The 14,935-nt window shown below is 27.3% G+C and overlaps 3 protein-coding genes across 9 annotated transcripts; 2 read left to right on the top strand and 1 right to left on the bottom strand.

Annotated features, from left to right (window-relative positions):
- The first annotated feature begins 2,218 nt into the window (after window positions 1–2,218).
- On the top strand, window positions 2,219–5,665 carry Noc3 (Nucleolar complex protein 3). 2 transcript variants are annotated; one of them, XM_072010763.1, is made up of 10 exons: window positions 2,219–2,404; window positions 2,564–2,829; window positions 2,901–3,162; window positions 3,235–3,520; window positions 3,592–3,926; window positions 4,001–4,371; window positions 4,441–4,605; window positions 4,684–5,041; window positions 5,120–5,217; window positions 5,383–5,665. In XM_072010763.1, exons 1-10 carry the CDS (start codon window positions 2,399–2,401, stop codon window positions 5,588–5,590), a joined length of 2,355 nt encoding a protein of 784 aa, XP_071866864.1. In that variant the 5' UTR covers window positions 2,219–2,398; the 3' UTR covers window positions 5,591–5,665. The 2 variants fall into 2 exon arrangements, with proteins under 2 accessions (XP_071866864.1, XP_071866865.1); XM_072010764.1 differs by lacking the exon at window positions 2,219–2,404 and having other exon boundaries at window positions 2,694–2,829; window positions 2,906–3,162.
- On the bottom strand, window positions 4,909–12,424 carry Rcd1 (Reduction in Cnn dots 1). Of its 3 annotated transcripts, none has more exons than XM_072010749.1 (10): window positions 12,340–12,424; window positions 12,127–12,182; window positions 11,585–11,881; window positions 11,130–11,486; window positions 10,450–11,035; window positions 10,085–10,366; window positions 9,274–9,966; window positions 8,849–9,212; window positions 8,574–8,765; window positions 4,909–7,048 (listed from the first exon to the last, which is right to left on the bottom strand). In XM_072010749.1, exons 4-10 carry the CDS (start codon window positions 11,381–11,383, stop codon window positions 5,934–5,936), a joined length of 3,486 nt encoding a protein of 1,161 aa, XP_071866850.1. In that variant the 5' UTR covers window positions 11,384–11,486; window positions 11,585–11,881; window positions 12,127–12,182; window positions 12,340–12,424; the 3' UTR covers window positions 4,909–5,933. The 3 variants fall into 3 exon arrangements, with proteins under 3 accessions (XP_071866850.1, XP_071866849.1, XP_071866848.1); XM_072010748.1 differs by having other exon boundaries at window positions 11,563–11,881; window positions 12,127–12,208; window positions 12,340–12,423; XM_072010747.1 differs by having other exon boundaries at window positions 12,127–12,208; window positions 12,340–12,423.
- LOC139991028 (phospholipid phosphatase 5) lies at window positions 12,357–14,842 on the top strand. 4 transcript variants are annotated; one of them, XM_072010804.1, is made up of 7 exons: window positions 12,730–13,021; window positions 13,169–13,539; window positions 13,613–13,718; window positions 13,809–13,956; window positions 14,026–14,154; window positions 14,244–14,414; window positions 14,472–14,842. In XM_072010804.1, the coding sequence occupies exons 2-7, from the start codon at window positions 13,457–13,459 to the stop codon at window positions 14,636–14,638; spliced, it is 804 nt and encodes a 267-aa protein (XP_071866905.1). In that variant the 5' UTR covers window positions 12,730–13,021; window positions 13,169–13,456; the 3' UTR covers window positions 14,639–14,842. The 4 variants fall into 4 exon arrangements, with proteins under 4 accessions (XP_071866907.1, XP_071866906.1, XP_071866905.1 ...); XM_072010806.1 differs by lacking the exons at window positions 12,730–13,021; window positions 13,169–13,539 and adding an exon at window positions 12,357–12,492; XM_072010805.1 differs by having other exon boundaries at window positions 12,723–13,539; window positions 14,484–14,842.
- The last annotated feature ends 93 nt before the right edge of the window (window positions 14,843–14,935 follow it).

Raw genomic sequence — 14,935 nt, 5'->3', positions numbered from 1 at the left:
AGACACTTATAAGGACATATGTCGTATTTTATGAGATGTAATGAACCTCGACATCTTCGTGTATATTTTTTCTTTTTGTAATTAAGATTCGAGTTAAAAGTGGAAAATTAACTCGTTAATGCGTGTAGGATGAGATACCTTAATTCCAATGACGTTGACTTCGTCAATTTTAATCGAAACAATTCGAATTTTACGAAGAGAAGTATAATTCCACTTGTTGTGAAAAAGCGTAATAACGAAGATCATATTAATTATCTCTTATGAAATCAGACAAATGTTCGTGTAGAGAAAAATATTACAAAGGAGACAATGAAAAAATATATCCACTTCCAGTTTAATCACTGGATTATCAACATAGTTACCGCAAAGGTCGAAACATAATTCCATACATGTACAGAACAAATACAGAATAATCAGTTTAACGGTACCGATTTTCTGTTTGCCATAAAATATGGCTGTTGATTAATATTAATTTATAAATGATAAGATTAAAATTTGAAAGTATTACGTAACGCCTATTATAATCCTTCATAAAATTGTAGACATAGTATACTATAGCTAGGATATCTGTGGCGTTACTCTACAGCAGCCAATAGCATCCTCGCAATAATTTTACTATTCAAATTACGACATAATTAAAATGTCATTTACAAATTCGTCACTCGAACTTTCTTTATTACGTAAATAAAACATATACCATAAATTACACTTGGGATGACTTCATTTATTATAATCACATATTCGATGAAAAATTTTTGGAAATTTAACAATTACATGTTTTAAATGCTGATGTAATTTATAAATAAAAAGACATCCGATGTTGTTTTATATGTATTCGGTACGTTTACACGATGCACTATATAATAAACAGCATCTTGAGCTGTAAAATCGGTGTGACCTGAGGTCCGGTTAGTTCCATGCAACTCATAAATTAATCCTATTGAAAGCCATTAACGTTTAGTGTTGGATTTTATTGTACATCAATTTGTAAGAGTGCATTAAGATTCTCTGTCTGTATATTCAGGGAGTTTCATTGGTAGTTCAAGTACTTACGAAAGAATGATTTCATGCGTGACTTATTGTTACACACTTTCTTTTTTGTAATGCGCGCTACTTTCACAAGATGAAAATAGCACATGAAAGGAATGGCAATTTTTATCAACATTTAATTATAAGCATTATCTCCTTTCCTATGTATTATTTTTGTGCTTTTTCGTGTTTTTTTCTTTTATTGTGTATTATCGTTATTGTTAAGGTATTTTTAACTATTTAACAACATATTGTTGAGTATGCGTACATGTGCGCACGCGCGCTTACATGTATGTGTTTATAAGTAATTATGTAATTTAATACATAATAGTAATTATGTAATATATTGCTAAATATTACTTGTTGTAAATTGTTTTTTATATATGTAAAAAGTTGTATGGAGGCTAACATACATACATACATACATACATACATACATACATACATACATACATACATACATACATACATATATGAATATATAACCTGGTATAACCATATAAGATTTATAGATGGAGCGAAAAATTGTTAACTTTATTTTAGGATTATGATAATAATTACAATAAATTATTCAAAAATTCAGATTTCATTCGGTAGTCTACTCCACCTCATCTTTACTACGATCTTAGTAGAATTTACAAAACATAAGCTTAATTTGTTAAATACCTTGAGTTTAATTGATAACTATAAAAATCATAACTTACCCGATATTGATATATAAAGAAAGTCTTTATATTAACACAGAATATTACAATAATTACTTAATATACTAAAGTATAATATGCACGATATCGCACGCCACTACGCTATGCCACATTTGTATACATATTAACCTATTTTTTTAACTATATGTATGTGATAAAATCATTGTATATAAAAATGTAATGTTAGATATTTAAAGGTTCACTACTATAATAAAAACGTAATTTGTATGATTAATTTGTATTAAAGTCTCTTTAATAAAATATTTGAATTATAAACGCTCCATGTTCGTGACATGCTTTGTAACCACATGTATATTTGACGTTGAAGATATAATAATAAAATATTCAAATAAGAAGATTATTCAATAAATCGTAAAAGTTACATAGATACAAAGTCATTTATTTAAAATTAATCTAATATCTATCATATAGAAAAGATTATTGTTTCTAATACAATACATATATATATATATATGCAATTGTGTTAGAAAAATATAGCCCCTCTAACGTGCGTAATGTATATAATATAACACGTGTAACTTAAGAGGTTATCTTAGGATATCTTACAGGAATTATTTTTTGGTTGTAAGGGAACAATAATTGTTTAATTAGTTTAACAAATACTTTCATTTGAAGTAGCCTAAAGTAATCAAAACTACAGCGAAATGGTGGTAAGTAAATATAGTTTTACTTAATTTAGAACTAATAAAATTGTTAAATAGTATCATCTGTTTTAAATACAATAAAAAATATTTCCTTAATTATGTAGTTCTATATTTTTTAATTTTGTATTTTATAATTATGTATTTTTTAAATTCTTAATCAAATAGAAAAAACTAAAGATCAGTGCAGTTAAAAGAAGTAATCAAAAAAGAACCAAACTTACACGACAAGGAAAACTTAAAACAAAGAGGCATAAACCAATGAAGAAACATATTCAAAACAAAATAATTCCACATGCAGAAATTGTGGAAGAAGAAGAAAGTGATCAGGGTGAAGATCTGATGAACATGGTCGAAGAAGATGATTTAAACTTTTTAGGAGAAGCCATTTCTAATAAATCATATAATTTGCTGAAACAAATACATCTAAATGAGTATGAATATTGTAATAGGTAATGAATATATTTTAATCCAAAATAATTTAAATGATATGCATATTTTTTAGAACAGGCAATGATAAAGTAAAATATAATAAGAAGGAAAAGAAAAGTAATGACACATTGGAAGATAAATATGAAAATAGTATGTCAAAAATAGTTGAGATAGAGGGTACGAAGAAGGTTCGTATGTTACTTCCTATAAAAACTCAAAATGGAATTATAGAGAAAAGGATAATTCAAGAAAATCATGCAGAAGATAATGAAAACATGCCTCATGAAGAAGATAATATAGAGAAAAGTAATATGGAAATAAAATTCAATTTTCATGTAAGATTTCATTGAAATTTATGAAACACTATTGTAAAAAATCTTTTTTTCATGTATTAATTGATTTTTTAGAATGAAGATGAAGATAAGAAACCTGTGTCTATGATAGAACTTTTAGCATTTCGTGAAGAAGTACTAAGATCTAAACGTTTAAAAATTGGATTATTATCTAGCAGTCTTCTGGAAACACCAGAAACTAAATGTGATAATTTTAAAATACTATTAGAATTAATGGAAGAAACCAATCCAGAAGTATATATTACCGTAAGAAAATTGGCAACTATTTCTTTGCTAGAAATTTTCAAAGATTTGTTGCCATCTTATCAAATTCTTCAAATTCAACAAGAAGGTGTAAGATGTATGTATCTATAATAATATGTAAATATCATGATTATTGTAGAAATTATAGGTTTTTTACTTTCTTTTTAGTAAAGAAAGAAACACTTGCATTACAAAATTATGAAGCTACATTATTAAGATATTATAAACATTATCTACAAAAGTTAGAAAAAATGACTAATATACTAAGAAGAAAAAAGGGAGATACACGACAAATAAAAGAACAAGAAAGTGAACTAGGAAAAGTTGCATTAACATGCATGTGTGATCTTCTAACAACTCATCCCTACTTTAACTATTCTATTAATATAGCAAATTTTCTTATACCATTGTTAGATAATAAACATGAGCTTATAAGGCAGGAAGTCTTAAAATGCATTTCCCAAATATTCAAGGAAGACAAACGCGCTGAATTATCTTTAAAAGTGAGACATTTAAATGATTGTATTTCATTTAAGCTGTATTCTAGGAATATAATGTTTATTAATAAATATTTCAGATAGTACGCAAATTAAACCAATACATAAAATTAAAAGCTCATTCCGTTCATTCTGAGGTTCTATCAGTACTTTTATCACTTCGTATAAAAGATGTAAATTTAGATAAAGAAAAAGAAGAAGAGACTAAACAAAGAAAGCTTACGTCTCATAAACAAAGAATTCTTGCCTTAAGTAAGCGTGAAAGGAAGAAAAATAAGAAACTTGAAGAAGTAGAGAAAGAATTACTTGAAACTAAGGCAGAAGAGAATAAGCAAACTAAACAAAAATTACTCACTGAAATAACAAGTGTAGTATTTACAATTTATTTTAGAATTTTAAAACAAGCTCCAAATAGTAAAATTTTATCTATTTGCTTGGAAGGATTAGCAAAGTACGACAGATTTTTACTAAATTTAATTATATATAAAATTATATGATATCTAATAACACTCAATTACAGATTTGCACAATGCATAAACTTAGATTTTTATCAAGATTTAGTAACTGCCATAGATAAACTAATGGAAGAGGGTAATTTAAATTTGAAAGATCAATTACATTGTATTCAGTGTGTATTTACAATATTATCAGGACAAGGTTCAGCAGTGAATATTGATCCTTACAGGTTTGTATTGAAAAAGAATAAATATCGTAAATAAAAAAACTAAAATTAAATTTATAATCACATGTTATATTTATATAGGTTTTATGCACATTTATACAAAAATTTACTAAATATTCATTGTGGTAAAACTCATATAGAAATGGAAGTTCTTATAAAGATTTTACTTCAAGCTCTAATTCATCGAAGAAAAAGAATTACACAAAGGCGTTTTGTAGCATTTATCAAAAGAATAGCTATTCTAGCCTTACAATTACAACATAATTCGATACTTGGCATTCTCGGTATTATAAAGCAAAGTATGCAACTTGGAAAAATGCTAGATATTTTGTTGGATACTGATAGTACGACTGGAGATGGTTTTTATCAAGCAGAGCTAGAGGAACCTGAGTATTGCAATGCACACTGTTCGGCATTATGGGAACTTACAGCTTTACAAGTACATATTCACATATTAAGTTATATAATCTTAATATACATAATTATTATTAAATATACTTTTATCTTTCGTTACTAGCGACATTATCACAGTATTGTACAAAAGATGGCAAAAAACATAGCTTGGAATGTGCCACCAATAGGTGAAGGCAGTTTATCTCCAGAAATTGCTAAACTGTAGGTTTCAATTTTTTGTTATATTTAATACAATCATATTTCTATATTGGTGATTTACTGCTGTCCGATGACCTACATTATAAAATATCTTGCAATAACACATTTTTTCATTGCTCACAAGCAATAAATGAGCTATGCTAGAATATATTTCTTTATTTGTTCCAGTTCTCCAGAAGAACTTTATACTGAATTTGATCCTACTGGTGTCGTATTTAAACCAGCAGTACCAGTTCCAAAAAATACAAATGCTAAGAGAATAATAACAACTCATCATTTTATAAATAGTGAATTCAAAGAATATATTAATACTATATATAATACTGAATTATTTGCAGATGGATACATAGATTTTTATAAAGCTTGTCATAGTTAATACTGTATGTAGCACAAATTATAGAATGGATTGTAAGAATAAAATGAAATTTAATATAAAACATTAAACACTGTACGTATTTTCTAAATAGTAACAATTACTTCTTATAACCATTTTGTTACTTTAAATAACATATTAGATTTACAACGCCAAGTATCTTAACTATTAAACAAATATTATTCTCAAATGAAATGATTAGAAAACGAAATGTTAGGGTAATTACGATTTTTAACCAGAAAATGGATATCTGTATCTACAATATTTATCATTTGTTTTGCATTTACAATACCAAAAAGATTGTTTTTTTAGCACAGGTATACATCTTCTATTGAGATAAAACATTTTATATCTGTAAATTTATTACATCATCGATTTCAGTACATTCTGAATTATCTTCTTTTGTTACATTTAATTTAACTTCAGTTAAACTTTCTTTTGCTTTGTCATTTGTCTGTGATGATAAGTCAACTCTTTGCAAAGGTATATGTTTACGCTCTATAATATTCATTTTTATAGCATCTTCTATTTCTAATGCCTCATCTACTATATTATCTTCATTCTTTGCCGTTTGCTTTATCGCGATTTGTGCATATCGGTGCTCATTTTTATCGAAATTTAGCAACTTAGATGCATTAATTTTGTCAACTGTCTTTGTTACAATGACTTGTTCATTTTTATCATTTTGATGTACTGATTGAGAATTTCTCTTTGCAAGAATTATCTTGGTGTATTTAACAGTGGGTTGATTTGAACGAGTTTGTATTGGAATTGTAGTTTTAGTTTTAGACAAAGTGGAAGTTTGAGGGTTTGTCTGTAGTATCACATGATTTAAATTTTGTACAGCTACATTAGGACATAGAACAGCTTGGGTACAAGGTGTTACAAATTTATTACTTTGCTGTAACTTATCTTGCTTATTACTTATGAGCACAACTTTGGTATTAGTGTTCAATTTAGGTATAGTCTTTTCATGAATATCTACAGCCATTGTCTGAGATAAAGATGAACTTTTCTCAATAGAGTTTAAGTTATCATCATCTTTTGCAAAAATTATTGGTATATCTAATATATTTCCCAATTCATCGTCAATCTCGTTTACAAGAGAATTCTTCTGTACTGTTTGAGATTTATGAATTCTTTGTAAATTAGACGTATTGACTGTTATCTTTGGCATAGATTTGGTCGATTTTTGAGTAACTTTTAGTTTATTAGACAGTGGTAAAATAGTTCCCGAATTATGATTGCTTAATGGTACTATTACGGATGAACAAGTAGGTTTAGTATTAAGGGAACTTTCAACCATGATTATATTCCCACATACTGTATTATGAGAGATATCGTTGTTATTACAAGTTGTTACTTGTCGAGGTATTTGTGACATCTTGAATGTGTCCAAGGAATGAGCAGAACTGAGCATCAAATGTGAAGAGCTATTGGTTGTTGCCATGTTGTCCATCACTATAAAACACATATACATGTTTGAACAATTTTCTGAGATATAAATAAATTCAAATAATATTCATTGCGTTGTTATGAACATCATGTAAAAATAAACATCTTTTTTTCTACATGAGTTATGTGAATATATCTTTAAAACTAATTATAATTATAACAAAAACCATGCATATATCTATTATATGTGATAAAAAATTTTGTTTTTAAATTTCAGTTTATCTATGTTGTTAAAAATAACATAGATAATTGATTAAGTAATTACATAATAAAAATTATAATAATTTAAACCAAAGAGATTCTCAGACTATATTAATAATATTTAAATAATATTTTATTTGACAATGTAAAAAATGTGATAAAAAAACATTAGATGATATATGTAAGAAATAAAAGTTGTAATATCTTTAATTTAATTCCAAATTGCTTGGACACAGTTAATATCAAACAGGATTGGGGCAAGGAGACAAATAAATTCAAATCACATGGAAAAATATTTATTTAACACAAAATAAAAGATAGTAGCGATATATTTACAACATATTATTTTAGATGCTTCTAAATATAAACTTATATTAATTGTAAAATAATATAAATACATGCTACATTTGGACACATGTTACATCACATGCTAAACAAATACATACATTTACTGATGACTTAGTCTAATGACTTTTATATACAACAAAAATAATATATAAAGAATATTTTGTATATAAACAATTGCAAAAGAGAATACAAACAAGCCAGAAATAAGAAAAAAGTTTTATGGCTAGAAAACATAAAATCTATTAGGTTTATTGGACTATTTTAATTATTCTACAATAAAAAACGTAATTAAAATCAAATTTAAAATCCATTATTATTGATCTATATAGTCTCAAAAATATGAACAAAATGATTTTTTTACTTAGTGAATATATTTTTTATAAGAAACTTATTTTATCATATTAATGATACTCATGCACAATATATTTTGTTTTTGCATGTATGAATATGATCCACATGGTTCCATATAAAGATGCATGTATATTTTGAAATCAAAATAGTAAATCATAAAAATATGCTAAATACTAAGAAATTTATTTTGCTATTTAACATGTTATGCTTTGTTATTGTATTTATGTGTAATATCCTAATCTTTTTCGATCGTGTTTATTTTGAGATTTTAACAATCCAATATTTTTTCCACTTTTCACGTTTTTTATGTATGAATATATTAAATATATTTCAAATATATATATTACAGCTGTATAATTTTTATATACATATATATAGAAATTGTGTTGCAAAATTTGGAAAGTAGAAATGAGGCTTGTTCTAAATTTAAAAAGTTATTTTATAAAATACGAGATTTCTACTATTCAAAATAACTTCCCGAAATAATAACAATTTGGATCAACTTAATAATTTCCTTTTTGTTGATGATGTACCTTTCGTTCGTAAAAATCATATACATTCGATCAACAAGTAAAAAACGATTACGGTGTAGGTAAATTATTTAATAGCTGATTAGATAATAATATTCTACCTTTTGGTATTATCGATGTAGTTGATGCTGTATTAGTTGTCACAGAATTGTTTGGTGTTAGTAAAATGCTGGAAGCTGCCGATATACGTGCAGACGATGAGCTAGTAGCGAGTGTAAGAGAAGTTTTACCATTTTGTAAAATATTTGATAAAGTTCCATTTGATGTACCAATTGTAGGTTTATTGTGCAGCGCTATAAAATAAAGAAAAATGTATATTATACAAAATATGTGAGAATAAAAAGAAACAAAAAGTAATTTTTCATGTAAAATGTACCTGCTGCAGTTGAAGTATTCACTCTAATCTGGTTTCCTGATGATGTTAAAACGTTAACAAGTTTTGTATCTCCATTCTTGTCAGGAATATTGAGATGCCTATAATTGTTTGATATTACTTTAGAAAAGCCTTTACCTGATGATACAATGGCTTTCATTTTTGGCATGTTCTGTAACTGTACATTCGTTGATACAATTTTAGGCACTTTAGTTGACGCAATCGAAGATTTAGGAATATTTTTTATTGGTGTAGATACACCTTGACCTGATGATGCTGGAGCTAAACGTATTGGTCCAATTGGTGCTAAACTTGCCAATGAGCCAATGTTTAATGTTATACCACCATTATCGGAACCCGAGTTTGGCTAAAAAATGCATATATTATTAGATGCTTCCTTTTTAATAAAAATTAAGGTTGTAACTTACTTGTCCGGAAAGTCTGGATGTTATCAAGTGTTCCACAAAATGACTTTTCTGGTTATTAATAACTCGAGGTTTCCGTTTCACGCTCTGTACATGATTTGTATGTATTCCACTCACTGCGATTATATTCTGTTGCGTACTAAATGCTCCTACTCGGGAAATCGTAGCTGATTGTGTGTTTTGTCCAATAGATATTACTGAAGAGATTGGTGTATTTGGTCGAGACTTTTTTATTGTTGGAGAATTTGGTTCACTTTCAACAGAGCTACTTGTTGAATTTCTTCGCTTCCGTGATTCTTTTCTGTTATTTTTATTTTCATAATTTGACAATGATGTTGATCTCAATGGTAATGGATGTGGTTGCAAAAGAATAGTTCCCGCAAAATCTCCGACTTCATCCAAGATACATCTATCTACCATGTTTTGTGTAATACCCTCTGATATCTTTTTAGCAGTAGAAATTCTTAAATGGTCATCAGCAGTTCCAACCACTACCAAACTTGTTTCAACCATCATTCTTTCTCTGAGATCCTCTATATCATCAGGTCTTACAAGTGTAGCATTTTGTCCAATAACAAACATAACTGGGCATCGAATATCCATTAATGTATCATCAGGTGTACCCCTTTTTCCTTCAACAGTAAGAAATGAAAACCCAAGACAAATAACTGCAGTTACATGTTCCATTTGTGCTACCTATAAATATCAAAAGATAAGAATGAATATCTCAAATCACATTAAATTTTTCTAACTACTTCAAATTATACTGATACGTTACACATCATGTGTATATATGTACATATAAATGCTATACCTGACATGCAAGAGCAGCACCAGTATTAAATCCAACAAGAATAATTGGTCTACCAGGACAATCACTTCTAATATCTTGTATCTTAGTTCTGGTGGCTTGAAGTAATTGATCAATGCATACCATCATGGTCATTCTATTAGCTGCTAAACCTAAGTGTGTGTGAACAGTAACAACCATTCCTAAAGCTCCTAATTGTGAAATCCATTTATGTTGCCTTGTAGACATACTAGATCCCACACCAGAAGGAACTATTATTAAGATTGGATTTCCTGGTAATTTTTTCTGCAATAACAATAATTATCTATAAATAGATATATATATATGTAAAATATATTATAATAAATTATGCAATAAAATATACTTACAAGTCTATTACTATTTAAACTAGGAGTAATTGGATCCCATGTACGTTTAAGGAGTGATCCAAGTGTTTCCCATGTTATAGAACCCGTTTTTGCATTAATATTTGGTTGTATAGCAATCATTTTATCAATAAGTTGAGGAATTTTCAGTCTTAAAGATTGTAATATATCAAGATAAATCCCAAGATACTCTTGAGGAAGATGATCAAACAATAAATTATGTAACCATTGTGCTAGTCTCCAATCCCACCCAACTGAAGCTAATGTTTCTCGAAACCTCCTTGCTGCTGTATCAACTGATGTTCTTCGATAGATTGGTTCTATTGAACTGTCTACTTTAGCTAATCTTGTAAGTCTTTCTGAATTTAATATTTTAAGAACTTTGGTGAATATTCGATTTTGAACCGGTGTCCATAAAATTTTATCAAGCTTTTCTTCCCAATCTTCATTTTCATCAGGTCTAGCAAAATTTGCTAACCTTTGTAATTCATCCATTTGATGTCGAACTCTAGTAAAATCTATTGGTGGTACTAATGGCTCGTTATTAATTTCTTCTATATTAATTTCTTCATCCTGAGCAACTTTTTCCCTAATATATAAAAAGATGTAATGTAGTTTTATGTTTAATAATTACATTTATAATTTACTTTTATTTACATATATAATTTATTTTTATTACTTACGTTAATAAATTTTTCTTTGAGAAAAACAACTTTTTTATTGGCTTTACATAAACATTCTCTGGTTTCCAATTCCATGGACGTGCATAACAATGATCTTTTGCAAGCACATTAATTTCAGTTTCATAGCACCCAGCAAGCTGACGTAAATATGTAGTTAATCTACTAGGATTATCATCAAATGTATCACTGATGGGACTTGGAATTCTAGAAGTGTTTATCGATGTAGATGGCATTGTTAATGTTGAAGTTGACATTACTTATACTCAATATATTTATAATTATAATTAATTCTTTCAAGACATAACACTGTAATCATTCATAGTCTTTCTCACATGGTTATCACTTCATATCTTGAATCTGTATCACAAAAATTAATAAGATTATTATATAATTAACAAATATGAATTATTTAGAAAAGTTGAAACTACTTAACATTTCACAAAACTATTTCTAACCTTTTGCGCTCAAGAGGCTATTCTCCACCACGTTTTGTGTGGCAACTCCATTGACAAGTGAGAGACAACATTCCTCATTTATGCTAAATTTCAACATCTCCAATTGATGAAACAGCAGTATTGGTTTGTAAATAGGTTCCTTAGCACTTTATGGTCTTTGTTAAAAGGTGTGAAGTGTTACGCTTTAAAATGGAAATAAAATATTTAATCACAAATCCCTCTGTAACTATGGTTCTGACATCTCTGATGTTAGTTTGGATTTGACGATCATGGCAAAAGTATTATAGTTTAGAAGTCCTAAAAAAAAATGGCTTTCATAAGTGAAATTAGCTCAAATGAAGATAAACTTGATTTTGAACTGTTGAAAAATGAGATCAATTGTATTCAAGAATGCATCTTGGTAAATGCTTTATAAATTATCATACAAAAAAATACAGAAATTAATATTACAAAATTATATTTTCAAAGATGTAAGTATAGATTAATTATTAGAATATAATTTTTTTGTAAGTTAATTTGTATATAAAATCATTTTACGCTACCTGTAAGACGCGCGTCACATATACGCTAAATCATCTGGAGTTGCTACTTCGCCCGACTGAAAAAGTCCTCGAACTCAAAGAGCTAATATATAACAATAATAAACAAATTTCTAAATGATATATATAAAAATTAAACTTCTGAATATAAAATTTATACATATATGTATAAATAATAGTTCCTATTACATAAATTATTTCTATGATGAAACTAACCTTTAAACTATTCTAGGTTGTAATATCACAATAGTAATTATCTTGCAATGATATACACCTCTGTTCCAAACAACACAAAAACGAGTACTGCGATTTAATGCAAGGTAATGGAAGAACACATGTCGAACAAGGACATTGCAAATGTATAGATAGGTACATACAGATGTATATTACATCAATTTTAGAATAATTACTTTATCGATACAATATGTTATTTTGCATTGATTTCCATGATATGTAATTTCACAAAATGCAAGAAATAAAAGAAATAAAATTAATAAGATTAAATGTACCTACCTACTTGGTAGATACACAAAATTCCAATTTATGCAATGCATAATATTCAAAACAATGAATGTCCAGTGACATCTATGATGCGCTAACCAATCAATCTACAATTGTAAGGTTAAGCTAAATTTTTACGTTTTCTTAAAACTTCTTCGACGATTCCAAAAATAATTTTACAAACAGCCTATAGGAAAAGAACATATTTTACACGGAAAATATTTTAAAAAATTCAAGCATTCAATGTAAAGTATAATATATTTTACAATAAAGTCCAATTTTCAAGAAACTTTCAATTTATAGCTACGTTACTATCAATACAAAAAAAAAAAAAAAAAATGAATATACCATAATATACATAGTACATAGTATATTCTACAGTGATATCAAATTGAATGTTAGTATTCAAATCGAAATAGTGTAGTTAAAGTTTAATATTTTATATATTGGGATTGAAATGTTATACAGTGTTAACATATAATTTAAAAAAATTAATTAATGTCTTAAATTATCTGTAAACGATCGATTAATATTTACTTTTTAGAAAGAAGTGTCTCAGCTTCAATCCAATGTTGAAGGAGGTTGGCGATGAAACTGAATTGCTCATATATTTCCAGTGGAATTTCTGTAATAATTAAAAACATACACTTTTTTAGATAATTTTAAAACCAATGAGTATATAATAACAATTAATAATTTATTCTATTCAAATATACAACTGTATACATACACATTTGCATACTTGTATAATGAGTCATCTGAATTTGTGTAATTTACTATTTGTTTGTATATATTTGTACAATATTTATACTGCATTCACTTTGAATGCATAATGGCTATGACACGTGGTAAAGATTTCTTAACAGAATATTGGTTTGACATATTATTGCGAATTGTCTTAGTGGGATTATTTATGTAAGTTAAATTTAGTCTACTATAGCAATGTAATGGTTATACATATAAATGTACTACATTTTTATGTGAACAGTGAATTAGAAAATGCAGAACCATTTACTAGGAAAATTCATGAAGATGAATTATGGTTGTATAAAAATCCAAGGACTGAATCATATGTTCCAACCACCATATTATGGGTAATATATTCCATATGAAAAAGCATTATTATACATATTTTAAAATTATAGTTATATTTTATATAAATTAATTTATATATTTATTTTTAGCCTCTGGTTTTTATAATGCCTGCTATAGTAATCTTATTTGTCTTTTTGGTTTACAAAGACAAAACTGACATTTATCAAGCAGTATTATCTGTAACTTTAGCATTAGGATTTAATGGTGTCATTACAGATATTATAAAACTTGTTGTTGGTAAGAATTGTGAAATGTCGATTCTGTTTTGAAAGTATCATTATTCTTATAGATAATACCTTTTGCTAGGTCGCCCTAGACCAGATTTCTTTTGGAGATGTTTTCCTGATGGACAAACAAATCCAGATTTTAAATGTAATGGAAATCCAGTTCTTATAAAAGATGGAAAGAAATCATTTCCAAGTGGTCATTCCTCATGTATGTTAAAAGATAAAGTATAAACTATCAAGTTATATAAACTATATAGAAAACCTTACATTTTATTGAAAAATCTATTTATCTTTCAGTTGCATTTACAAGTTTTGGTTTCATTGCGCTGTATATAGCTGGTAAATTACATACATTTAGTTTAATGGGTAAAGGACAATCATGGAAATTATGTGCATTTGTATTACCAATTTGTATTGCTGTCTTAATTGCATTGAGTAGAACTTGTGATTATCATCATCACTGGCAAGGTAAGCATATTTATTTATTGCATCAATAAATAAATATTTTAATTCCAAAAATATTAGATGTGGTTGCAGGCTCAATAATAGGATACATTTTGGCATATATGTGTTATAGACACTATTATCCACCATTAGATTCACAGGTATGCCATAAACCATATGCTGCCCTTACTCATCAAATTCAGTTGGAAAATGCAAGAAACAAAAATGAACAAATCAAATGGATTTAATGAATAAGAGAATCTAAAGTATTAAAATTATTACAATAATTTAAATCACAATAATTCTATGATTTTTTTACTTGTTGATTTTTCCCTTTTATGAGTTATTTATAAATACGATAAGTAATATAAATATATACATTTATATTGTAAATATACACCTTGTATTATTTAAAAATTTCAATTTAATCAATAAAAATGGACTTGTTCTAATGGAAATGAGGTTTATTTAAAACAGTTCGAAATAGTGTTTTTGAAATATGCGCGGGTACAACAGAGATGGATATATTGTGCATATGCGCCATT

This window comes from Bombus fervidus, chromosome 9 (assembly GCF_041682495.2).
Source record: "Bombus fervidus isolate BK054 chromosome 9, iyBomFerv1, whole genome shotgun sequence".
NCBI classification, from domain to species: Eukaryota; Metazoa; Arthropoda; class Insecta; order Hymenoptera; family Apidae; genus Bombus; species Bombus fervidus.
The sequence above is the reverse complement of the archived record's forward strand: the minus strand, read 5'-3'. Positions and strand labels throughout refer to the sequence as shown.